Below are 24,456 nucleotides of genomic sequence, written 5' to 3' on the forward strand. Positions count from 1 at the left end.
CTATCTATCTATCTATCTATCTGTTTTAAACAGTATTTAATCAGCATTTAATACATATAATTTATTTGCAATAAGTAAAATAGCCTACGCTTATGATTTGCTGCAACTTTAAGTATCTATCTATCTATCTATCTATCTATCTATCTATCTATCTATCTATCTATCTATCTATCTATCTATCTATCTATCTATCTATCTATCTTACAAAGTACTATCAAGTGAGCAAGCATACATAAATGCTTACTCAGTTACTCATTTTCAGTAACAGATTTATCCTGGTCAGATTGCGATAATTTCCCAGAGACACTGGGTGTGATGCGGGAAAACATCCTAGATGAGAAAGGGACCGTCCACCCAGAGCACAATGCACACGTACAGTACATTTACACACCTAGGGGCAATTTATCTTACACAATCCACCTACTGGTGTGTAGTTAGTAGTTAGAGAATACTGGAGAACCTGGTAAAAAGAAATCCTGCCAAAAACAGGGAGAACATCTAGAATAAATATGATTATATGGACAAGATAAAATTCCAGTATTTCCAGTGCTATAGAATAAGCAGTGGTTTGCCTGCTTTCCATCTTTCCATCTAAGTAACTGATTATTATATACACTACCCCTCAAAAGTTTGGGATCACTTGCATATTTCAGCTTGATTTCAGCTATAGAGGAAGACTCCATCAAACCAATCTATCTTGTTGGATATGCTCCAGGAAGCATGGGGTGAAATCTCATCAGATTATCTTGAAAAATTGGCAGATAGAATGCCCAGGCTGTAATTGCTACAAAAGGTGTTTTTTTTTTTTGATGAAGGCAAAGTTTGAAGAAAACATTCATCATTTCCATCAAAATCATTATTTCTAACTCTGACATGTCAGCATGTCCTGTTGTTTTGCTACATTTTTTATTCAGACTAATTTCATGTGTGTTTCCTTGGAAAACAATACAATTTCTGAGTGATCCCAAACTTTTGAGTGGTAGTGTAAGTCTTTCATTTACCTCAGCACACACTTCATACAAACAGTATATGTTACGCATAGGACCATGGCGCTTCATGAACTTTTGATGACCAAAAAATAAGGCAAACCTTCACCATCCAACAGACCTTTATTTATTCTTAAATCTTAGCAAATAAATTATGCCTTCATGACAATATATTATGTTGATTAATAAATAATATGAACAATTGAATATTAGTAATACTTCAATGCAACAGAGTCCACAGCTAGACTCCAAGTATGGCACAGTGGAAGAGACAAAAACTCACCGCTTAATAGTAACAACAAACCATGATTCAATTGAAAAATAACATTATAAAAAGCAGTTCAGTTTGATACTGCATCACAGCAAGCAGCTGATTTTTTTTTTCTTCTTCATATTTTCAACATAGTGCATATGCAACAACATCAACTCTGATAAACAATGATAGTAAGGATAATTGTTTGAATGGATCCTAAGCTGAAGCAATAAAATATACAATCGTTGCGTGCCCTAAGCATGAAAGACATTCCACCCTTTTAATCCCACAGTCATTCAACATTAAGCAGAAAGAGATTTTTAAGAAACAGCAAAGAACATTATGAAACGCTGGCATTATTGGTCATTATTACATTATAAATGTAGGAAATACTATGGCAACCTGTGAAACATGGTTTTGACGTCACATTATGGGATGTCATTATTTTGGCACTGGATCAGTTCCGTATACATTGGTTTTGTATACATAATATTCAATCAAAATATTTACATTCAATATATTGTGTTTCTTGTGTGTGTGTATGTGTGTGTACAGAGGGGAATGAGTATAGTGGCATCATGTATTTGTTTATGTTGTTATGTGTGTTTGTGTGTGCTCCTGTCTTTTATATGATTCAGTCCCCATGTGAAAAAGTTCACTCTCTCTCTCTCTCTCTCTCTCTCTCTCTTTCTTCACCCTCCCCCCCAAGTTGCTGACTCACCCGTAGCCTCATCCTCACTCTCACTGACACTACCTTGATCTCTTTTAAGTCCCTAAGGCACCAACCTAAATATTAGAAAACATATCTGATAGGGAGAATTAGCTCATTAGCTCATCCTTAACCTTTTTAACTCTTTAACAGTCTCTTCTCTCTCCACACACACACACACACACACACACACACAGACACCAACGCACGCACACTGTTACATGAGTCAGCAACGAGCAAGAGAGATACTGAAAATAGAGTGAAAAAGAAAGGAAAGGTATATTTGTTAAAGGACTGCAAGTGAGAGACAGACATTATATCATCCATTCATATTCTTTCCGTCCTTAATTTCTCTCGTGTATGCTGCTTCAGATAGACACCTCATACTCCCTCGTGTCCTACAGAGAAACAGAATTTACATTAACAGAACAATTTACAGAACAACATTAAACAGAAATTGTGAAACAAATTTTGAAGCAAGATGTGCTTGCGGCTTGCATAACGCACCTTTTGCGTTTTGTTTTGTTTTTATAAACTCCCCGCTTTTTAAGTAATTCTAGTGGTTTAAAGTCTAGAATACGTTTCTCTAGATATGTCAGAAAGACAGACCTTAAAATGGGCCATATTATTTCTTATTATTTGTCTTGTCTTATGTATCATACCCGTCAGCTAAACATGTGTAGTTGTGCACTAGATATGACTAGCTATCTGCTAAAATTGGTTAGTTGGTTAATTCATCCTTGGCTCAAGTGGTTAAGGTTCTGGGTCGTTGACCGGAAGATCAGGGGTTCAAACCCCAGCCCCGCCAAGTTGCCACTGTTGGGCCCTTGAGCAAGGCCCTTAACCCTCTCTGCTCCAGGGGTGCCGTATCATGGCTGACCCTGCGCTCTGACCCCAACCTCCAAGGATGGGATATGTGAAGAAAGAATTTCACTGTGCTGTAATGTATATGTGACAAATAAAGGCTGTTTCTGTTTCTAATAGATATCCACTTGGTTGCCATTCATTATATCTAGCATGGTTGAGCTATTTGTAGCTATGCATTCATTTGCATATGGCAATAATTAAATCTATGGAACACTGAGATATATACAATGAGATATACTGAAGACAGTTTAATTTTTAGAAAAATTAATTCTATGTACAATTAATCTAAAATTCTAATCTAAAATCCAAAATAAATCACAGGATTTGGTTCCTCATACTGAATTACATGCTCTAATCACAAGGCAGTGCTCTGCACCATGAATGCATTTTTTTTTTCCTGTCAGATAACATCGGTCGAGCAAGTAATCTCATTCTCTGCAGTAAGCATTTGTGTAATGTCCACTCAATTATGTTCATTGAATTTTGTCTGCAGTGCTTCTGTTGACTGGATTGGATTGAATGTGATGGAAGTGTCTTACCCCTGCTTCATACAGTGGGTTATTAAAGTCAGACTCCACCGTGATGGGACTGTAGGAGTGGGTATGTGACAGGGACTTCCAAAATAGTGGCTTCCACTGCAACCTACAAACACTGAGAGATAGATAGAGAGAGAGAGAGAGAGAGAGAGAGAGAGAGAATTCATTTGAAGAATGCTAATTGGGTGCAGTTAAAGACTAAAAGAGAGATAATGGCCTGATTTTCCCTTGGGGATTAATAAAGTACTCTCTATCTCTATCTCTGTTACATAATGATTGGGATTTCCCCACACAAATAGTTTTCGACAAATTCGTAGTTTCATTTAAATTCTACACAAAATTGATGCCAGTCTCAGGAGACCAGAACTGAAGCTGAGGTTAGTCTTACAAGCCAGAACAGCTAGCGTTGCTCTATTTCATCAATAAATGCAGCCAAGAAACACCTACTTTAACAGAAAGAGGCAATTTGTCTGACATGGGAGATGAACACAGACATTTTCGCAGCCTGTCAGCAAACATGCAGTAGTAACTTGGTCATTTACCACATGAACACAAAACTCTTGAATGTCTGTTAAATGCTTTATACCGTATAAAGTATACTTTTTTCAAAAACGTGTACTAATATGAGGTAAGCTAGCTATTAAACTAACTTTCTTTTGTGCTTATAACATTATACATTTTTTAATGTACCTATTTAAAGCATGAATTAAATCACTGAATCAGCATTACTGACCTAAAAGAAGTATAACTATTCAGTATTTACAAAAAAAACCAAAAAACTTTTCCAACTTACTTAGTGTAGTACATGTATATTCCAGCAATCAAAAGGATGACCAGGATGATTGGCAGGATGATGGCCAATGCAATGTTCTCACTCAACATTTGGTGGGAAGCCTCTAATGACTGAGAGACTGAACAGAAGCAAGAGGACAGTGAATGGACAGTGAAAAATATAACGCCACACTATTCTATATTATCCTTGCTCTGCCAGCGTTCATAACTACAGTTATAAATAGCTTCAGCACATAGATATGAGTTGATCTTTATTTTGTAGACTTATATCTAACTTTAATCACATGATGTGAGAGCAGCTCAAGATTTATCAGTAGTGTCAGAAGTTTGTAGGTGTGCTAGTATACATAGTGTACCTAAATGATCTAGTATGTGGGTTTATTAGAATTTGAATATGCTTGGTATATATGTATATATGCTAGTGTGCAAGTATTCAAGTATGGTAGTGTGCAGGGGTGTAAGGAATATACATACAGTTAGATGAAAAGTATATAAATTTGCTAGAATGCAAGCATCATCTGACCATTGCAATGTGACATTATAAAAGAATAACAAGTACAATTACACTGTAAAAAGTTTACAGCCCAAGTTCTGCCCACTTTATGTGGTCTTTCAGACTGTTAGGTGTTGCACCATGGTGCTCCATGTATACAAACATACAGAGAAATGCCAATAAAAACCCACTTGACTTGCCTTGAGTATATAGAAAAACGTATTAACCCTTTTCTTATCTTTATTTTAACATTTTCAACTAACAATACTTTATACTGAGAATTTGCATTACTCATATCTATATTCAAAGAGTTGTCAAGCCCCCAGGATTTTACACACCAGCCAGTAGAATAAGGTTCGGTTATGAGTGAGGCTCAGGAGTAACTGCTACACATTATTAAATATTTAATAGTGAATGTTGCAGTAAATGTGGTGCAAGCATATTACCTTCCAGTTTGTGATCTTCCAACAGCTCCTCATAGGCCACTGTCGAGAATATAAACACTGAGCATATCATAGTTTATTTAATCAGAATGCAACCCCTTTTTTGTGTGTTGGTGCTTTTCCTTCTACCTTTGCAGAAAGGGGGTGGGCTGTTCCACTGAGAGGGGTGTCCTGGGACACAGTTGATGATGACCTCTCCAATCAGCTCATAGCCTTCATAGCAGAAAAAGCGCAGAGTCTCCCCTGCTTGGTAGCTATGTTTATACAGAGTTTGGTAACCGTTGTCTGGTACACCAGGATTTGGGCATGGATCATACTTCACTGTGTGAGGAAGAGATGAGAAATATATGAAGGAGAAATATTATATTGTCTAACGTGAATGTTTATAATGACTTATGACAAGTCATATAAAGAAGACTTTGGCAGTTTCATACACATGGACAATGAGGATTATACACATGAAAATAAATGAAACACTTTCAAAACACATAAAAATCCAAAACTTACAAACACATTTGGGGCTACGGTCACTCCATTTTGGCATGCCAGTGTCTCTGCCATGGCAGGAGATCTGACTAGGGCCCTCCAGTTGGTAACCTTGATTACAGGTAAAGCGCACAACTGTTCCCACTGCAAAGCCTAATTCCGGGTGCACTGAACGTGCTCCATTCACCACCTCCCCTGGGTCAGGACACTGCTGGACTACAGATTGAACAAACCCAGAAGAAACAAGCAGTTATGCTAAATAGGCAGCAAAACAAACAACCCAATAAATCCATGCAGATTCTCCACTGGTGTCCCTCAAGGTTCAGTGCTGGGTCTTTTTCTATTCTTTCTCTATACTAACTCTTTACATAATATCATCACTTGGTTTTACCTACCAGTTTCATGCTTTTGATGCTCAATTCATCCTTTCCTTTCCTATCTCAGACACTCGTGTATCTGCTTGGATTTCAGCATGTCTGGCAGTCATGGATAGTAGCTCATCACCAGAGATGAAATCCCAGAGAGACTGAACTGTTGTATATCCTACTCATCAAGATCTTGTGATTCCCCCTGGAGATCATACCATCTAACAATGCAGGCAAGTTTGTGCTGTCATCCAAATGTTTTATCCTTCATTATTTATTCCTTATTTCCTTTATAGTAAGAAGAAAAACCTTTCTCTACACCAAGACCCCCTCAGGTGCTGTTCAGTCCCTTGCCATCTCAAGATGACACCTGATCAGCACACCCATCCCATATTCAATTCTTCCCCAAACTGTCAAACAAAAGTCAGAAGCATACAATTATATAGAACATATTTGTATGCTGTAGCTTTGCCATTTTACTTCACTGAAACTCACTGGCCCAAAAATGTTCCAGTAAGACACCCCATGTGTGCACAAAAAAGGTCCATGTAAAAATGATTTGCCAGGTTTGTAGTCTCAGGTGGTCTGCACCTCAACCCCACTGAACATCTCTGGGATGAACTGGAACACTAACTGCACCTCAAGCCTCCTCACCTTACATCAGTGCACGACCTCACTAATCCCCACAGCCACGCTCCACATTCTAGTAGAAAGTCTTCCCAAAAGACTGGAGGTTATTATAACAGCAAAACACACAAATGTTGTTCAAAAACCTTTGCCCATATAGTGTGTATATACTGATATTATATTAGGTCATAATAATACACGGCATGCTGGTATGCATTTAGTATTATAAGGGTAATGGGTTTTGTAAAGATGCTTTGTGACAATGTGCTATACAAATAAAACTTAACTAAATATGTTAAGTATGCCAGTATTCAAGAATGTATGTATGCATACTAATGAGAAAATATATAAGAATGCAAGTATGATTTGCATTCTATAATGTAAATAATTGCTAGTATGAAAGCATTCAAATATACGAGTAAGGACGGACCCAAGCATGCTAGTATGCATCTACAGAAGTATGTAAGTATACAAGTATTTAATTATACATTACACAATTAAATTCTGCAAGTGTATGTATGTAATGTAATAAGCTAATACATAAGCGTTAATCAGTAAATATGAGGCCTGAATTTCAGCAGGAATGAAACTAAGGCTTTTCCATTCTGCCAGTTTAAATGCGGGAAAAATCATGTCAAAGCTCATTTTTTCTCAGTAGCAGTAACTGGTTTTAAACCATGCCTCATAGATGAATAGAACAATCATTTGAGTCATTTGACTTACTTTTCACACAGGTAGGTGGGCTGTTGCTCCAGGACAGATCCCACTGGCAGGTGATGATGTCAGAACCCACAATGTCATAGCCAGGTTGGCACTGATAGGTTATTACACTGCCCCTCACAAGTGAGACATGGGAAGAGCTACTCCAGCCAAATTCAATCGGTGGCAAAGTGGGGCATGTGTCATTAGGTTCCACCTCTGGAGAAGATCAAATAAAGTGACACCCAAATCAACATACAATCAAATGAAAAAAAAAGTAATAAAGCATGGTATGATGGATGTTAAGTAATTTGACCTCTGTAGTGAATCAGGAAGCCTTGGCTCAGAATGAAGCTGGAATCATCAGGGTCACTCTGAAACTGAATAGTAACCTCTGAGCCACCAGACACGACCCGGAACCTTTCCCGTGACCCCAAATACTGACCAATCACATGGGACATCAGATCATGCCCATCAAATATGGTGAGAATGTCATTATGACGAATATTCAAACTTTGGGGGAGAAAGAGGATCCAGTTAGATCAGTGGTTGCACTGGAATAAATGTGGACTGCGTGAACTACATGTACACATGCACATACATACACACACTCACATCTGCACATCCAGCTCAATACGCTTGTCCTCGCTGACATGAATCTGCCACACACAGTCCTGCCCCTTGGAATAGCTCTGTGGCCAATCGGGAGACAGCACGGTTCCCGTCGCATCTGTCAGCTCCCCGCCGCATAGAGCTGAATATGGAATACAGAGATGTGTGAAAGTATGAAAAGCAGAAAGGGTACAGGATGTGCAATGGATTAAAAAAAATAGTGTAACAGGGATACTATTAATATCATAGACATCAGATTGTGCTTTAGAAAAGTGTGTGTAATTATGTAATATACACATACTAATGTTGCTGTATAAAGACCTCTGTCCTGTCCTGTTTTCTTGCTTTCACTCTTTCTTTTATCTTTCTTTCATTCCTTACTTTTTTTAATAATGTGTGTCCGTTCGCACTTTCTTTGTTTTACTCGTTCTTTCGTCCCTTACTATCACTCTAGCAACAGCCTAGGATAACATAGCAACAATATAGTAACTGCCTAGAATACCATAACGACACATTAGCCACACCCCCAACGATCCCTGGAACAACCCTAACAACCACCCGAAATTCCATAGCAATGCTCTAGCAACATGCTGAAGACCACCTAGAACAGAATCTGAACAACAACTTTATTATTTTTATTTCCTTTCTTTTATAATTTCATTGAAACAGAGCGTGTTGTCTGCTCTGTCAATCATCAGTTCATCTTTGAGATGAAAACTCTGCAAATAAATTGTGTTTGTGTTCTGAGGTTATACCTTTGCACACAGGCTCACTCTCATTCCAGTGGGGGTCACTGGGGTCGACACACTCCATGACCCCTGACCCTTGCTCCATGACAAATCCAGGAGAGCAAGAGAAGGTTACAGTAGTACCAATAGGGAAGGTGATGTCACTGCTGCTAAAATTCCCGTGAGGAACATAGGGTTCATAACAGTGTTCGCCATCAAAAGCTGCAGAGTTGCAAGAGCAATAGACAGAAAGATCAAACACAGAATACAAAATTGCCGAATGCATATAACTAAACACCTTTCGGAGTGAGTTTCGGATCATTAAACTAAGAAGAATCTGTTCATGGTGCTTTAGAGAAACATGAAAAGTGTTTATGAGAGGTGAGGATGACAGTTCTTTTTATAAATTTCTCATGACATGGTCTCGCTCTCTTTCTCTCTCTTTCGCTCTCTCTCTCTCAGTCTCCATTTCTCACCCTCATAGCGAAGTGCCATCAGCAGAGGGATGGAGGAAGAGTCAGCTGTTAGCTCCAGATACAGAGATGATCCTTCGCTCACTATCCCACGCTCCGGAACATCGTCTAGATCCGAGTCGAAAAGAAGGGGAGTGTTGGAATTATTCCCACTGCGGACAATCAGTCTGAAAGACAAACCGGTACATCGACAGGTACAGATCAGGAAGGTGTTACTGTGACAGTGTTTCAAGAGTTTATACACACGAGTGCTAAAGAGGAAAGAAATCAAGATAAAATGATCAGGATAATTATACATACATTTTCTAAAGCGACAGAATGTGCAAATAATGTTGCATTTCTGATAACAACAAGGCTGCCAGGTCTCCATGGCAAAACCAGCAAAAAAACAAATGCCATAGCAGAATATTTCCCACACAAGCCTTAAATTTCATAACCATTGCTATGTAGTACATTGTAGTATTTACTAGGCTGTAGTATATTGTAGTATTTACTAGGCTAGAGATTTCAGAAATCCTAGTAAAACTATGTTGCTTCCTGATCCATTTATTTAATCAAATTACTAAGATTGTCTTGTATTTTAACTTGTGTTATGATAAATGCTAATAGTATAGAGTATGCTTCTAAGGCTAAGTACATTTTACAGTACATAAGGAAAATTCCATCTTAGCTTTAGCATATTGATCTACATGTGCATTTCAAACCCATTTAACAGACCAAAAGCTGGCAACAATGCTTAAGACTAATAGGGAATTTTGCCTTTGTAATAAATATGTATGAATATATTTCATGGAACATATATAATATAGGCAACCCTTTCAAATGGTTATAAATTTATGTTCGTTGCAGTCATTCATTCATCTCTAGTAACCACTTTATTCTGGTGGATCTGGAGCTTATACAGCCTGGGAATATATCCCTAGTTACCCTTGTTGTTTTATTGATCTGTTCTATTCTCTAATTGTAGTTTTTCTGTTTGCTTGTTATGGTGTAACAGTCCATTTATATGATGCCAGTGAGGTTTCTTGATGTAGTATAGCTACAGAAAAAAAATACTAAGGTTCACTTTTCAGGGGATGATAAATACCCTCAAATACCATCTACCATGCTTTTTATTGCTTGGTAAAGTCAGTGTAGTCTATTCTTATTCCTCTCATTTTAAGGGACACGCTTAATGTTAAGGGAAGGTACATTGTTTGTACCCTGTGGAACAAAATGTACTTCCACAGTGTACCTAACAAACAGCCTCATTACCATACTGCAGTAGCATATTTATGACTTACTTATCATTGTCTTCATCCAAAGCCATCCTTTCAAAATGAAGGTGCAGACGGTGGCCCTCCTTGGCCTCAAGCAGCCAATGGCAGCTCAAGTTACTACTGCTGAGGTTACTGCTGGAGGGAACGGTGGGAGAGAGGATCCGACCCACTGTAGCATTTCTGATCCATCCTCCACATGACACAGCTTTACATAACACACACACAAAGACACAAATATGCCTGTTTGACTAGGTTTAGTGTGAAAAGAACAGCATAAGATGGAGAGATTTTAAAGTACATTCGGTGATTCTAGCAAAATTTAACTTTAGCTAATGGTTTTGATATTTATGGATATGTATTGTACATATAGTTCCTCAGCTAATTGCATTGTTCAAAGCCATGCCCCCAAGACACAGGGAAGCCTAAATGCTAGTGCAAGGGGGGGCGTTTGTATTCACAGGCCACATAACTAACAAGTAGAGATGCCTCTTTTTCCTGTTTGGAGAAAAAAACTTTACCAAAAATTTTAAAAGTGTCTTAAAATTCACTAACACCACCTTTCAAGAAAAAAAAAGTAAAGGGTCCTCACCCATACACTGAGGCACAGGAGTGCTCCAGTGGGGTCGGGTGGAGTTCAGACAGGTGGCGACTTCATGACCTCTGACCTGAAAGCTGGGGTCACAATGGAAGTGAGCCTGACCTCCTGGGTGAATGTCAGTCACAGTGACTCCGCCCCCCTCAGGAGAGAGAGGGAATGGGCAGGAGAGGAGGAATGCTGAACATAAATAAATAAGCAAAACATAAAGCAGTCAAACACCAGTCATTAACCTTGTGAATAATCCGAAATGTAGTCCTCTTTAAAAAAACAAGCTACCTTGGTAGTGAAGGGTAAAAATGCCATGGTTGGTTTGCTTCAGGCTTCGGTAGTGAATCTGCACCTGGTTTGTTGTACTGCGTATCACCTGACCTTCAGTGATCATTGTCTCATTGGCTAGAAGTTCAGATACTGATCCATCCAGTCCCAGAATGGTCAGAGTCTCCTCCTTAGACAAGTTCACCTTCTTCACCTAAGACACCAGTGAAGACAATATTAACCAACATCTTATGAAGATTATTAATTATTCTGATATCACCTTTGTAAAGGCCAAAGCATTGTCATCAGCCATTAGAGCAGCGGCCATGCAGCAAATATCTAATCAGAGGTAGCTATGGTAACAGGATTATACCTGTATTTCTACCCCATATCCAGGATATACAGTGATGCTATAGGTGCATTCCAATGGAGAAAACGGAATTGATGAGGAGAGCTGGTCTGGAGACTCCACTATCCCCTCCATGCCTGTCAGGCTAGCATTACACTGCACTGCAGAGAGAAGTAGAAAGGAAAGGAAAGGAAAGGAAAGGAAAGGAAGGAAGGAAGGAAGGAAGGAAGGAAGGAAGGAAGGAAGGAAGGAAGGAAGGAAGGAAGGAAGGAAGGAAGGAAGGAAGGAAGGAAGGAAGGAAGGAAGGAAGGAAGGAAGGAAGGAAGGAAGGAAGGAAGGAAGGAAGGAAAAATTGTAACAGTGTCAGTTGTGCATCCAGGCATTTTAGACACTGATTGGCAAAGTGTGGAAAGAGCAAAAGGTTATATATACCAAATTTTATAGAAGACAAAGTGGCATTTGGAGCATAAATATTTTATTTCTTGGTGCAAATTTATTGCCCAAATGATAACACTAAAATCATAGCTGCTCTTAAGTCCCTAATCAAAGTATTTGGTCAACATATCCACAACACTACCATAACTGAATTCATGATGAGTTAGATATGATTTTTTAAGTCTGTATGAATTGTATGGGAGTGATAGACTTCTCAGATATAGGACACAGTCAGATTTGGGATGAAAGTTTCAGGGGATCTAGAAAGGCTGAACGCACTTAAATTACCATCAGCAGAGTTGATGCTTACCATATTTTTCCTACTTTTTGCTACTGTTAGCAAATTATAAGGACGGCATTTTAAAGGCAGCTATGCTTTTCCTTCCTGCTTTTTGGCAGTTGCCCCAGAATCTGACTGATAGGCAGGTCTTGCAGTTTTGCAAAAATGCAGAGATTTTCAATATTTCCCCCTCAAAAAAAAAAATTAAAATAAAAACCTCAAATAATTTCTACACCTGTTGTATCATTTTCACCTGCAGTGTAAAAGCAGTCAGTAAAAAACTTTAGTGGAAAATAATAATTTTTAATAATAATTTTTTTATCCTCAGATTTACTAATGCCATGACAATTTAAACAGACAGACAGACAGACAGACAGACAGACAGACAGACAGACAGACAGACAGACAGATAGATAGATAGATAGATAGATAGATAGATAGATAGATAGATAGATAGATAGATAGATAGATAGATAGATAGATAGATAGATAGATAGATAGAAAAGTAAATAAATAAGATATATCTGTAGTTATTTCCATAATCCTTTATAACAAATACCTGGTGTGTGAACAGTTGTTATTGTTGTGGTGGTGATCAGAGTCGTTGTGGTCTCCTCCTCTGACGGTGGTGATGTTACACCGCCCTTCCCTCCTGATTGGCCAAACTTGGGGGCAGTTGAAGAGGTCATGGCAGTAGTGAGAACACCTGGTGACATTACTGTAGATGCAGGTTCAACAGACGGAACAGCCTGGGTCGGGTTAGTGGTTGTGCCTGAGTGTTCAAGAAAAGCAAGATATGTACAAAAAACACACACACAATACACAATACTTGGAAAGTGACCAGTGATACTTCAGTGGTTGTGTTAGTGACGGACTGCCAAAGTGCCACAACTGCCAAAATGCTCCTGTTTGGTATTTGTGCAAAATGCCTTCAAATTCTCAGTTCTATGCTTGATTTGTATTCTGCATGTACTGGACATTTATTAAAGTGGAACAACACAGCTGACAAATAAATCAATTTTAAAATGCAAATGAAATTGTGAGCTGTATTGAATATGCAAATGTAACTTTATAAGCTGAAACAAAAAAAAATAGGTATTGAGTTATTTGCTTATATAATATAATAGAGAATCTTGTGTTATTGTCCCTATTTGTCATACTCTATAATATGATCAATATTTAGCATTTTACTATCAGTAAAAGGACTGTGTGTTCCCTGTAAACAAAAATCTATGGGGGCAATGAAGTATATATTGTAAAATACATTATTTTACTGCAGCATAATACAAAACATTCAAAAAAACTAATATAACTAATTACTTCATCACTAGTTTGTCTTGTTTGGGCCAATTTCCAAGTCTTTAATTAGCTGGAGTCTCACCTATGTTGCCAGAGGACTGGGCAAGATACTTCTTACTCATCAGCGCAGCATGGAGCAACTCACCCAGGGGGCGGGGATCAGAAGTCATAGTGGGAGGAGCCTCAGAATCAGGGGTGAGAAAGGCTGCACCTAAGTGAGCAAACAATACATCATCACTGTGCTGAAAAGCATGTGACTGATCCAACATGCCTTTTTTTTTGGCAGAATGTAAAATTTATTCACTAAACACATCTAAGACACTTCCATTTCTAATTTGTGTGCACAACACATATACACAAGGATATTCAAAATATGTATATCCTTACCGGTAGTCACACGAATGTGCATGAGTGTGACACACAGTGTCACAGCAAGAACTGTGGACACCATGGTGAAGTACGAGAGAAAGCAAGCTAAAAGAAAGAAAAAAAAACAGAAAAAATACAAGATTAAATATCTGCCAGGAATGCAATGCCACATTTTATCACAAAACATAACCCAGACGGATGTCTTTTGGTGAATATTGTCTGGTTTATCAATTACCTATTCTTAGCTTCCTAAAAATATGGCCCAGTCTTTAATGGACAATACGATGCAATGGCTGGATACAAAAATATATAACAATAACCTAACTATAGATAGTAAGGTCTGTACATTTGCATCAGTAATAAGCAAAGAAATAAAAAAAAATACTTAGAACTTGAAAACCATGAAACTACATATCTTGGACGATGTGTCTTAACAATTAAATGTATGCCATATGATACTCTTTTTGAATATAATTAACATTTAATATGTAAAATTACTTTATCACCCAGTGCAACGTCAAAAAGAAGGCGTTCCCAATAGCCCCCCTTTTCCCAGTGGCCAATCAGATCAGTCAGAGATACTGTATGTACTGAATATAAGAATGAAAATTACTAAAACAAATCCATAAGTCCCACAATAAAATATTTTAATGAAAGCAATGCAGATATCTAATTTAACACAAATTTCTAGATATAATCCACTTTGAATATTCTACACATTTATTTGAAAAATCTGTTTAATCCCAAACATTCCAGAAACTCAGCACATACCAGGCCAGTGTTTTTGTATCTGCAATGTTTTCTGTAGCCTGTTAACTGTGGTCTAAGTAGACTAATTGGCCGAGTTGTTTTTTTTATACACTGTTGATAATCCGTTAAATCCCTCGTCCAGATTACTAAAGTACTATATGTGCAAAGAGCTTGGCCCAAATGATGTTTAAAGCAGGCCAGATTTACAAGAAACCTGATCAAACTACGGGTCTGTTTTTGCCAAATCAGTGCAACATCATTCAAGCTATAAAAATGAACAATCATTTTTGCAGCCTTTAATATACAGGCTATACGGTTTCCGTTTCAGTTAAAGGAGTGTACAAATATGTGTGTGAGGGGGAAAAAACCATGATCTGTTATTCAAAGAAAATGATAACCAGCCTAATCTGGCAACACATTGCGCGGCGCGGGTCTCGGTGAGGACATATGGGACAGATGACATACGGCCTCCACCTTTCCTTATCCTGGCATCAATGATGTCACCTCCTTGCTGCGATTCGCTATCAGTCGTTAGGACTCGTAATAACGACCCTCTGCTTCTTGCAATCTGCCGTGAGGGATTAGGGTATGGCGCGGGGCCTTACATAAAAACGAAGGCTCAGAAGGGAACTACTTGCACCTATATAAATAAATAAATAAATAAATAAATAAATAAATAAATAAATAAATGGCTGACGGTGGTGTGTGACGCGCGTGTTCGGTTTGGTAGAATATATATGAGAGAGAGAGAGAGAGAGACAGAGAGAGAGAGACGTTGCTGACACTGCGGGCATAAACCTCGCATCCCTCTGTCTTCATTTATGAGGCTTCCCACTTCTCCCTCTTCTCCTTATCTGCACCCTCACATGCGTTTAAAACACATCCTCCTCCCGGCCTTCATGTTTTCTGCAAACATCTCCTTTGCCGCGCTAGACGCACCGAACCTGAGCGCATCAGCACCTAAGCGCGTGCTTGGTTTATGTAAAATAAGGCCTATCCGGAGAAACTGTTATAATAAAAAAAAATGTGTTATGTGCTTGCTCTAAGCTATAACATGCATCGTTATGCGGGTTGCTGTCAAGAGCAAATACCTAGACTCTAATGCATTCAAGGCAGTCTACAGAGACGACCAGAAAACAGCCGAGTCTACTCACCTTCTACACGTCGTTTTTCTTTTATTTATTAAGTCTTGGTGGAAAATCGCTTCTATTTTATTTATCTCCTCCTGCGACTATTTCGTCTGCACTCCTCTGTCTCTCCGTCTCACCAAAAAAAAAATACCAGAAGAGTCTCTGCGCGTTTTAGATAATCGGCTCGCTCCCGGCGCCCTTAGCATCAAACGGGCTGCAGGCTCGCCGGGGATGCCAACACCTTTAAATAACGAATTAAAATATCGGGTTCTCTCGCCTTGTCGTTTTTTTTTCGGTGTTTAATGTCCCAAGTCCAAGGGCTCAGCGCTTAGGTGGGTGGAACGGCCATAAGCGTCCCGTGTTGTTTGATGCGACGATGTGTATCTACTGCTCCTGTAATAAATCGCGCCACCCGGTGGCGGAACAGCGATATTGCGGTTAATCACCAGCCCCTTTCCAGGGATGAAGTGCTGAAATCCGTCGTTTTGAAAATGCGCCCGCAGCTTCTTCTCTAATTTTTTTTAAGGCGCCTTGAGCACGCAGAAGTGCACTCCGTAAAAGTGCACGGGAATGTTGCTGGGATTTCATTACACTGCGTGAGTTAGTCCCGGTTCATGTGAGTTTAAGGGCTCCTTCGGGTTTTCCCGTATAAGGAGGAGGGGGGCTGCATACGTCGGAGATTTTCGGAGTCATTTTAATGCGGAACACAGCCCCGGTGTACGCTCGGCGGCTGCAGCAGCAGCAGCAGCAGCACACACACAGGCGGGGAAAACACGGAAGGGGGGAGGCGGAAAGAGCGAGGGGGCAAAGACATACCGAGTGAGCAGCCGGGACGCGGTAAGTCAACACGCCGTAATCCACCATGGCGTGCGCCAAACACATACACCAATTCAAAACACTAGTAGAGCTCGATGCGCTCGTCGATGGAATGGACGTAATTGAGCTTGAGGTAGCTTCGTACTAAGAGCTGGGATGCTTTGCCTGGTTGTGGAGTCACTCCCGTGTGAGCAACGTGAACACAAACACGCAGGCGTTTGCAGGAACCATGATTATGCAACAGCTCAAGGAGATCAAGCACAAGACGAAGTCATGTCTGCTTTTTAATTAGACTAATGCGGAAGTGTGAGCCTGCGTGTACAGTGTTTTTTTTTCTTTCTTGCCTGATTAACAATCTGTTAACAAATATCACTCCACAAGTGTTGCTTTACTGCTAGCCTACAGTACCATGCCTGATCCAAACAGTGATTTGTACTAAGTGAGCAAAGCCCTAAGGAACCGTAGCATGTTTGTATGTAAAGGAAATCCATGACTGGATCCTTTCCATAATAGACACATGAAGAAGAAATCAAGGTTCTTTCATTTGCTATCCAAATTGCTCCCTTTCTTTTACCCTGTCTTTATCCACTTTAAATCACCCACCCTGTTTTAATTTGCCATCTACTTCCTCTCCGAATCTGCTCAGTTTTTCTCTTTTTCTTTTCTCTCTGTAACTCTTGTGCCCTGTGTATGTCCTTTTCTCACTCTAATCATCTGTTCTCCACCACTTTTTCTCCTAGCCTGTTGGCAGGATGCCGTGGTCCCTGGACCTGCTCCCTCTGCCTCCCTGTGTGGAATTGGGTGGGCCTCCCCTGAGTGGCCTTCTGTGGACTCTGCTGCTGCTCTTTCTCTGGTATTGCTACCGTGTGGGTGCCGACCCTCCGTCCTGCTCATCTGGTTCGGCTCACTCTGCGATATCTCGCTCCTCCAGCTGCTCTCCAGTCGACGCTGGTCATTCCACCCCCAAACCTTCCCCTGCAATTGCTGTGGGGAGCGAGGAAGAAGAAGAAGCAAAGAGTTACCTGATGCCGGTGTTGAGCCATGCACCATTTCCTGCTCAGGCAGCAGCAGGAAGCAGGAAGTTATACACAGCACTGCAGGAGTATGCCAAGCGTTACAGTTGGGCTGGCATGGGCCGCATCCACAAGGGCTTGCGCATCCAGGTCAGACACATTTAGAAGTAAAGGAGTTTGAGATCTGGGTTTGGGTCATGCTTAAGAATGGTAGAAAACCCAAATCAATAGCAGCAGTTCCTACAGTTAAAAGGAGAAAACTCTTGGTTTACTTCATGGTTTAATTTACATAATTTCATGCTCTATTAATAACAGCAGACATGTTTTAGGAAACTTTAAGGACTGAATCTTTAGGGATTCCATAATAGTAAAGTGCCAAAGTCACGTCCTAGAAGGCAGCAACACTACAGAGAGTTCTTCTGTTAACTCAAGTCACCTTCATGCATCGGAATTTAATAAAAAAAACTTATTGTAGATTCCCGAAATAAATGTTGGACGTAAATGTTGTTTCAAGTCATTATCTAAAAGTGGATGTATGAGAAGTAATGTTGATGCCACCTACTATTTATTGTGGTGGAGTTTCACTAACTTATGGTAAGAATTATTTTTCCTTTAAAAACTGCATGGGTTCTTCAGGTGGATAACTGCTCTAGCTTGCAAAAGAGGTTCTACTTGGAATATTTTGGGAAATTTAATGAAAAGAAATAGCTAACTTGCTTTTATTAGTGATTGGTAATTCTAAATTGCCCATAGGAGTGAGTGTGAGTGTGTGTGGTTGTCTGTCTGTGTGGCCCTGTGATGGACCGGCGACCTGTCCAGGGTGGGCTGGGATAGGCTCCAGCAGATCCCCATGACCCTAATTAGGAATAAAACGGGTATAGAAAATGGATGGATGGATGATTTGACCATAGACACCAAAGTGCATCTGTAAACATTGGCTGTACAGCAAGTGTATAATTTTAGATTAATAGAAACTTTTCTGAAAATACCAACACAGACCAGGATAGTAAACCTAAGTGGTGTATAAATAAGTCAGTTACATCTGGTGCAGAAGTTACATCTGGTGCAGAACTTTACCAAACTTTTCTCCTCCAGAACTGGAGTCCAGATCTTTCTTCTTTCTTCTGATACATGACACCACTCGGAATGGTACCTTCTCACTCTGTTTGACTTAATGCCTTCATCTTTTTCTTTTTAGACTAGGATGAATGATCGCTCTTCCATTCAGAAGCCCCATCTCTTCTACCTTCCCGATGTTCCCAGCATCCCTTTCTTCCCTCGGGATGCTCATCGCCATGATATAGAAATCCTGGAGGCCAGTTATCCCATAATTCTTGCTGAATTCCAGGCTGTCTACCAGAGAGGCATTGACACAAAGCTGGGGTGGACATACCAAGGACCTAAGGTAATGTAATAATATAAGGTATAATAAAGTCTTCTTCCGGCTGCCATGCCAGTTTGAAGGATCAGAACAATACAATAAACATATAAGAAATACTTAACTAATTGAATAACAGTCTTTAAAATAAACTGTAATCTTTAGTACAACTTTCCAAACAAAATTCATTTTGGATTTGTTCCAGGTCTAAGATGCTGAAAATGTGATTTTGTAGCAACACTGAGATCTACTAAATATGTATTGAATATTTAATTACGTAGCATCACTAGCTCTCTCTCTCACTCATAATCTCTCTCCTGTCCACTCTCACTCACTCACTTTCACTTACCTACTCACTATCTCAAATCAATATCTGCACTGCACCACTGAGAGGTTTCCTGTCCTGCCTCATCATACATGTAAATTCATAAAAAAAGCTTCACTCATGCTTAGTGAAAACACTTCTTTGTTCATGTATTTGTAAATCATGTTTATGTTTGATTTCTCAGGGTCAGGCACTGTTCCCACTCTACAACGCTGGAGTGTGTGTGGCAAGTAATTGTCGTGCGTGTCCATGTACGTACCGTACGCTCCTCTCCCTCAGAACTTTCATCAGCAGTAACTCACTTGGCTCAGCAGGATTCTGGCTTTTAGGCCCTGGGGCCTCACTGGGGGGAACCTACGGGCCCACCAACACACGCCTCCGGTGCCATCTGGGTAAATGCTAACTCTTATGTAGGGCCAATTTCCCTACACAACTGTTAATGCATTAATCATAAAAGAAATGGGCAATCCTTATTAGAATCTCAAGTAGAAAAATACATGACAGCTTTTGAATCTGTAATACAGAATTACAAGAAATCTCTGTAGCTTCTGATTAAAGCTTCTGATATTTTCTCGACAAAGCAGAGGACCTTCCTATACTTGCATGACCCAAAAAGTTTTATTCTTCATATGCCATATCCTTTGTTTTTATATGTTTATCCATTAAAAATTATGTCTGCAACATTAAAGATAAATGAGATGAATGTTATGTTTCCAAGAATGGACAACTTGCCCATTTAGGAAAACGTCGCAGGAACATCTCTGACATTAGAGGTTATTTCTAAAATAGACATCTCACAGAAAACGTCATATCATATCAACCATTTTTATTTTATTTTTTAATTTTATTATTGTTGTTTTTTGTTTATTAACAAATCCCACGTCTTCTCTTAGGTCTCCAGACTCCTGCACAGTGTGAACTGGTGGTAGGGGGTGAGCCGCAGTGCTGGTCTGAGGGACACTGCCTCCTGGTGGACGACTCTTTCCTGCACACTATCTCGCATAATGGTAAGAGTTGAAATGATGACCAAATTAAAAGCCATCGAAGTCCTGAATTAATTCAACCTCAGTAAAATGTCAGGGTAAGTCATGAAAATGGATAGACAAGGACATTATCAGATCTGTTGAACAACGTTTCCTTTCTACTCTGTCCACTAGGTGGCGCTGAAGATGGTCCAAGGATCATTTTTAGTGTGGATCTGTGGCACCCGAATGTTGCCGCAGCAGAAAGACAGGCTCTGGACTTCATCTTCAGTCCTGAACAGTAATCAGCTACATATCTCTGAGTTCACCAGTTACACACGAAATATGCAGAGATGGAGCCTAACGTCATCTCATTCAGTTTCAGCTGATCTCTTCTCTAAAACTACCAAAAAGAAATATGGAGACAAATCTGACGTATCTTACCATTATGTAATACGTTGACTGTATGTAACTGCATTGTATTCGCCCCCGAAATGTACTGAAAAACAAAAGTTTGTCTTCCCTCTAAGACCAAGCACACATTTCTCTCCGACTAAGCCTCTCTCTAGAGCTCTGTATCTAACGCTCTCACAAAAAACTGTGAACATTAGACAAGCTCCAATTTTCAATATCTTCATATCTCTTTTTGCTTTGTGCCTGTCTTGATAACTCCGATCTCCTGTTGTATCATTTTGTGCCTGATTTGTTAACTTGATCGTGACCTTTTTTCTGATATATACTGTGATTCAAGCTATTCTGTCAGTACTGTATGTACATTATACTTATGTCTGTACTGAAGACCTTGTTTTATCATATGGATTTTTATTTTCGTGATGAATTTTATTTTCAGACACATTCTGTGAAGCACACAGCAAGAAAGAAAAAAGTATTTGATCCGACTGCATGCATGTGTTGTGAAGCTTGACTGTACAGCCAGTGTGATGCATCGGACCCATCTCCCTTGCAGAGCAAACATGTAATCCACTAAAGGTGTATTCTTCAAATAAAGATTTTTTGTCAAAGCGAAATGATATGTGCAATGCTACAAATGATATCTTAGCATAATTAACCACACAATTAGTTTTTTTGTCAGGTGAATAGAACTACTCATGTATGTGGCATAGGTGACATTTACACTTTTTCTGGCTGTCAGTGAATCTAAAGTTAGTTAACCTTCACTGTTGTTAGGATCATTCAGTGTTTTCTCCAAAAAATATCATCCACACTATGCTAAGACAACTAGAAATACCTTCTTGTCCAGAGTAACCCTAAACCTAGTTTGGATGCTGATGGTCCACATCTGTTCTTATCCATGGAGCAGGTATTTTGCCAGCTGCCAGAATGTGAAATTAGCTTTTCGGTCCCTTTAAATGCTCAAGAAGTCAGGTATTTTGTATATATTTTGTTAGCCAGTTAGCAAGAACTAATTTCCACTTTATTCATAAATGTATGAAGAGAATGTAAATAACTGTCAAGAAGATGGTTAACTTTTTTTTTTTAAGTCATATTCAAAAAAGTGTCCTACTTTTTCCTCTAATGCTAGCTAGCTAAAATGTCTTATTTATAATGCACATAACCTTATATCCGATCCCTATCTACTAACTAAAGCATTAACCTGACAGGACATTTTAAAATATCCATAATATTTGATGTTAATGCTAGCTAGCTGACTACCGTGTGCTAATTTAACAGGATTTCTGAAAGAATTGTTCAAATGCTCATAATATTTATTGCGAACACCAGCTAGCCGGCTGCCACGTGGCAACGCAACAGGATTTCTGAGAGGATTTTTATGTAATAATCATCAATGATCATAATCTTCACTGTAAACACTAGCAATTTTGGCTGACATGGGCTAAGCTGGGACGATTTCTTGGAAATTTCTTAGAAATGCCAACGAAGCTGGTGAATGTAATCTCCCTTGAAAGGATATTTCACAAACCTGCTACTCCTCAGAAATGTCAATTCTGGAGTGGAGAGATATATTTAGACATGTTTAGAGGGGAGAAAAACAATACCATGTATCTACCTCTAAGACTGTATGAGTGTAATATAACTCATTGTGGCTGAAGCTTGAATCAGGTCACGGAAAGATTATTAATCTTAATAAATTTTAAATAATTCAATTTACGATACATTTGTGAATCGGTTAATCCTCTTTATCTACTAGTGTAATCAACCCAGCTAATCTGGCTCAGTATGGCTTTGGCCTTACCTCTCGGTAGGGTATCACACACACACACACACACACACACACACACGCACACGCCTCATTGATGTGCTTTGTACTTCTCTGCCCTATTTACCTCTTTTTACGTTCAATAATGCATTCACTGACTCATTTGCACTGACCCATTTATACACTTTCACATGCCAAAGATTCGATCTGATGTAAAACTTTCCTATGGTCCATTCTAGTATTTAAATTTATAACATTAAAAGAAGGAACTTTTGTTTTTACTGGACCCGGCTGCGCTTGAACTGATCAAACTCTACTTAACATTTGCAAGTGCAGCACACAGGCACCACTTGGATGGATTTTCACATAAATCTTGTTGGATATGATCATTAGATTAGCTGACACATTAGACGATCAGACCTCAGATTAATGTACATTAGATCATCAGATTATCGTTACTGGATGCCAACATTAAATCAACCGATAGTCAGGTGCAACATTGATCTGTCTTAAAACTCTTCTTCAATTTTTTTTTTTTTTTTTTTTTAAATGTAAGGCTTGAGGGATAAAATGTTTCTTCGAGGATCCTTATGAAATTTGGCAATGCTTGTAAACAGTATTGGACAGAGTTTTGCATTTAGTCTGTGAGATTTATCAGTTGGCTCATACTCACTGAACATTTGGCAGTAATGTGGTCAGGATGTAGTAATTGCGATGTCACATCTGCGCTTGCATTTGACCGGTATTAAATGATTACTGGGAACTCTTATACAAGAAAAAAAAAAAAAAACAATCCCTAAAGCCTGTAGGCCTATAAACAATTACATAATATAAACTATATATACTGTAAATATGTTTCTTTGAATTTGGGTCCAGAATTATGCAGTCATGCTTGAAAATGAGCAAAAAAATTACAAATTACACATTACGCAGTGTGTAATATTATGCAATGAAATATAATGAGCTTTAATTCATTGAGTAATATTTTTTAAAGTGCAATTTATTTTACTTGTTTCAAAATCATTAGTGCACATACTAAATATCTGCCAAAGCCTCCACTAGCACTGGGCATCTTTCTGTGATGCCTCATAAACCCTTGTAGACCATCCTGATCAAACTTTCACAGAGAACATTTCAAACTTCTTCACTTGTTCATGTTTACCATTATGCATGCAAACTTCTGCGATTCAGACTGTAGCTTTTAAACAGGATTCAAATCCTGACAAGTCTAAATCTCTTTGTATCTGAAACCAAACCTTCCTAGTGTCATCAGTCACAAAAAACAGCCTCAATGGCACAAAAACACCAGTGATCTACTTCCATATTTTACAGTGTGTATGGAGTTTTTTTGTCACTTTTTTCAACACACCTTCTGATGGTGTGAATCGCCAGTAAGTTCCTGTTTGCTCTCATCTGATGGCAATACACAGTTTCATTGATGCTTAGCAAATTGCAGTGTGGGTTTCTCTGAAAAAAACAGCTTCTTGCGAGGGGGCCATCTAGAAGAATTCCCATTTGTGCCATCTTAGAACTGACACACTGTATCATAGTCTGGCCTACAGCAGTCAAAATCCATCACTGTCACAGAATCCTGCCCCATCTGTCTCTTCTATTGTCCAATCACATTCTTTTGCTCTCTCTCTCTCTCTCTCTCTCTCTCTCTCTCTCTCTTTCTCTCACCCGGTCTCTTCCACTCTTTTTCTCTTTCTCTCTTTATCTCTTTGATCATTCATTGCTAGAGGACACACATAGATGAACGTCCGAACTTTTGCTGTTTGACCAAATTCTTCAAAGCCAATAAGTGGGAGAATTCTTCACTGGTATATAAGCAGGTTGTGAAGAGTCAGGTGAGTGGTTTATAAAATAATAAATTCCATATTTGACAACTATTTTGCAAAATTCTGTTGTTTATTTTACTTATTTTATCTAATATTTCTTCAATTTAGCTAATATCACTAAATCATATAAATCTGTACACATTTTTCTAGCA

General features: G+C 39.0%; 2 protein-coding genes across 3 annotated transcripts; one reads left to right on the forward strand and one right to left on the reverse strand.

Moving 5' to 3' along the window:
• Window positions 1–1,090: 1,090 nt before the first annotated feature.
• Window positions 1,091–16,161, reverse strand: sez6l2 (seizure related 6 homolog (mouse)-like 2). 2 transcript variants are annotated; one of them, XM_058377021.1, is made up of 19 exons: window positions 15,818–16,161; window positions 13,932–14,018; window positions 13,690–13,755; window positions 12,805–13,017; window positions 11,555–11,691; window positions 11,203–11,395; window positions 10,918–11,103; window positions 10,353–10,533; window positions 9,073–9,236; window positions 8,624–8,818; window positions 7,872–8,010; window positions 7,573–7,769; window positions 7,281–7,475; window positions 5,587–5,781; window positions 5,209–5,400; window positions 5,083–5,121; window positions 4,145–4,262; window positions 3,355–3,466; window positions 1,091–2,346 (listed from the first exon to the last, which is right to left on the reverse strand). In XM_058377021.1, exons 2-19 carry the CDS (start codon window positions 13,993–13,995, stop codon window positions 2,317–2,319), a joined length of 2,616 nt encoding a protein of 871 aa, XP_058233004.1. In that variant the 5' UTR covers window positions 13,996–14,018; window positions 15,818–16,161; the 3' UTR covers window positions 1,091–2,316. The 2 variants fall into 2 exon arrangements, with proteins under 2 accessions (XP_058233004.1, XP_058232994.1); XM_058377011.1 differs by having other exon boundaries at window positions 13,627–13,755.
• Window positions 16,162–16,332: 171 nt separating this feature from the next.
• Window positions 16,333–21,315, forward strand: asphd1 (aspartate beta-hydroxylase domain containing 1). Its single transcript, XM_058377034.1, has 6 exons — window positions 16,333–16,630; window positions 17,350–17,772; window positions 18,821–19,027; window positions 19,510–19,717; window positions 20,219–20,332; window positions 20,483–21,315. Exons 2-6 carry the CDS (start codon window positions 17,362–17,364, stop codon window positions 20,590–20,592), a joined length of 1,050 nt encoding a protein of 349 aa, XP_058233017.1. The 5' UTR covers window positions 16,333–16,630; window positions 17,350–17,361; the 3' UTR covers window positions 20,593–21,315.
• Window positions 21,316–24,456: the final 3,141 nt, after the last annotated feature.

This window comes from Hemibagrus wyckioides, linkage group LG02, assembly GCF_019097595.1.
Source record: "Hemibagrus wyckioides isolate EC202008001 linkage group LG02, SWU_Hwy_1.0, whole genome shotgun sequence".
Taxonomy (NCBI): Eukaryota; Metazoa; Chordata; class Actinopteri; order Siluriformes; family Bagridae; genus Hemibagrus; species Hemibagrus wyckioides.

Bases quoted from the DNA above. Each gene is read 5' to 3' on its own strand.
- sez6l2 (XM_058377011.1), bottom strand. From the start codon at position 13,995: ATGGTGTCCACAGTTCTTGCTGTGACACTGTGTGTCACACTCATGCAC. The intron at 3,467-4,144 runs GTAAGTTGGAAA...TCTATCTCTCAG, and splicing joins ATATACATGTACTACACTAA to TGTTTGTAGGTTGCAGTGGA. The intron at 2,347-3,354 runs GTAAGACACTTC...GTTTCTCTGTAG, and splicing joins ACCCACTGTATGAAGCAGGG to GACACGAGGGAGTATGAGGT.
- asphd1 (XM_058377034.1), top strand. From the start codon at position 17,362: ATGCCGTGGTCCCTGGACCTGCTCCCTCTGCCTCCCTGTGTGGAATTG. The intron at 17,773-18,820 runs GTCAGACACATT...TTTTCTTTTTAG, and splicing joins ACAAGGGCTTGCGCATCCAG to ACTAGGATGAATGATCGCTC. The intron at 19,028-19,509 runs GTAATGTAATAA...TTGATTTCTCAG, and splicing joins GGACATACCAAGGACCTAAG to GGTCAGGCACTGTTCCCACT.